General features: G+C 40.5%; 1 protein-coding gene across 1 annotated transcript; it reads left to right on the top strand.

Moving 5' to 3' along the window:
- Positions 1-748: 748 nt before the first annotated feature.
- Positions 749-2,160, top strand: LOC131887172 (uncharacterized; the record flags this gene model as incomplete). Its single annotated transcript, XM_059235702.1, is given in 3 exon segments — positions 749-997; positions 1,068-1,550; positions 1,672-2,160. Coding segments are annotated over 3 exon segments (1,169 nt in total), but the record flags the coding sequence as incomplete, so codon positions are not given.
- Positions 2,161-2,163: the final 3 nt, after the last annotated feature.

A 2,163-nucleotide genomic window follows, 5' to 3' on the forward strand; every position in this document is an offset into this window, starting at 1 on the left:
TGGCCTAGTATCCTATTTTTAGTAACATTTTGGCCAATTTCAATGAAAACAAACCCTCACGTTTAGGTGATCATAAGGCATCAACTTATTAGTTTAGGAAAATGGTCGTTTTAAAGCTGGCAATGCTTGACTGTAGTACATATCGATCATGGAATACTTTGACATCTATTTGACATCGATTGTTTTACAAAAATTGTATTAGAAAGAAGCATTTCCACTTTGAATTGCTCTGTTATAGCAATACAAGTCCACCCACTCATACTAAGCGTCGATCAAGGCTGCTGTTTTCAAAAAAAAATCCTATAGTGACATCCTTTTCGAGAAAACAAAAAGCTAAAGTAAGACTTTACTCAAATTTGGCAGTCATATGCACAAATCATCAAATATAACTATCATATGTCTTCGGTGTACAACCCAAGTTACGAGGCTTTCGGACATTTAATTGTAGCTGGGTAATCATCTCCAATGAAAATAATTTCCCCAAGTCTATTCTAGGACATGCCAATGGACAAGGTCGAATAGTCCGTCGAAAAGGTTGCCTTCTTTGCTCGTGGGCAATTTGGTCCCCTCGTCTCTCTGCACCACGATTGCAATTGATTTTTTGAGCGCTCTAAGTGGACACGTTTCAACTGTTTCAACACATTCAGTCTCTGAGTCTTTTGCAAGGGCCTGTCCATTAGTAAAGACAGCTTCATCATGCTGCAGCTGAAAGTTAAACTGAAGCCATTCCTCATAGTGGTTTTTGTGGTATTCGTTTACATCTTAACATCCTTGTGTGCAAACATACTTCCATTCAACCTCATCATCTCAAATGACCTTCGTTCTTTCCAAAACCTGACCATGTTATGGTTTGGATATGATAGTTACAGCTCGTCTACAAAGAAGCATTTAGTGAAATCTCGAACACGCCCAAGAAATGAGACTCGAACTTTTGCCAAGAATGGAACCAATATTAACTGTGAACAATCACCCTTTCCGGCCCATGATCTACAAAATGGTAACAGCAACTTGCTTCTCTAAAATGGCACGTTCTATGGTGCAACAAATTCTGACAAGATTTCTTTCAGATGAGTTTTTTTTCGTTCCAAGTCCTGACGAGAATCCTCACTTTGCCTATGCCTGGTATATCTCGGAAGCTCATTACTTATGCTCAGCCTTGGTTTCCATGAAGCGCTTAAAAGCTTTGCGGGCGGAATCCAAGTTTCCCTATCCAGTGGATTTTGTCATGGTTCATACGAAAGAGGATCGAATAGACAATACTCCTCACAACTTGGTCAAACAATGGGAGACCGAGGGCGGGATTCGGGTCAGTTTTCCGTCACTCCGAGGTTTCATCACCAATTCCTATTACAAGACAAGTCTTCAGAAGTTCCATATTTTCCTGCTCAATTACACACGAGTGATCTCAATGGATGCCGATGGTGTTGCATTAAATAACATGGATCATTTATTCCTCCTGAAGCTTCCCCAAGGGGTTAGAATGGCCGCTCCCCAAGGGTATTGGTTCAATAATGAGGGTTTTATTACGGGCGATGATGACACGTGTAAAGGTGCAGTGAATATGGTGGTTCTGAATATATTTTTGCTTAAGTATTATCATAGGTACACACATCAGGTTCACGTTGGATAACATGTCAAGCGTAAAGCAATCGATTTTCATTCACTTTCTAGGCGTCAATTTTCCACTTATAACTTCCATTCTCTTGCTGATTGAGCCGAGCAAAGAGTTGTATTCGCGAGTTGTTCCTTATTTTGGGAAGACTCGGCCCGTGTCCAAACTGGAATATTTTGACATGGACATCATTCAGAGCGAGTTCAATTGCAAGACCAATGATATCATGGTTCTGCCAAAGATGTATGGTACATTAGACTCGGATTTTTACAAGACCTTCAAGATATTCCAAAACTATCGCAAATGCTTGGACTTTTCTCAAGTTCAATACCTGCATTTCAGTCACCAAGGAAAGCCTTGGACTCGAGGTTTGTCTCAAGTTAGGCGGCAATATGGCTCATCTAACCTTCATAGCAATGCCTCGTCCATGTTTGTTCAATGGTTTCGCGACGCGCACATGGTTTGTCCAAATTTATTGCCGGAACTATCCGGGTGATTAAAGTGTGGAATAAGATATATTAGTAACAGGTGTATTGTAGTAGCCAAATAGA

The sequence above is a fragment of the Tigriopus californicus genome, chromosome 9 (assembly GCF_007210705.1).
Source record: "Tigriopus californicus strain San Diego chromosome 9, Tcal_SD_v2.1, whole genome shotgun sequence".
Lineage (NCBI taxonomy): Eukaryota > Metazoa > Arthropoda > Copepoda > Harpacticoida > Harpacticidae > Tigriopus > Tigriopus californicus.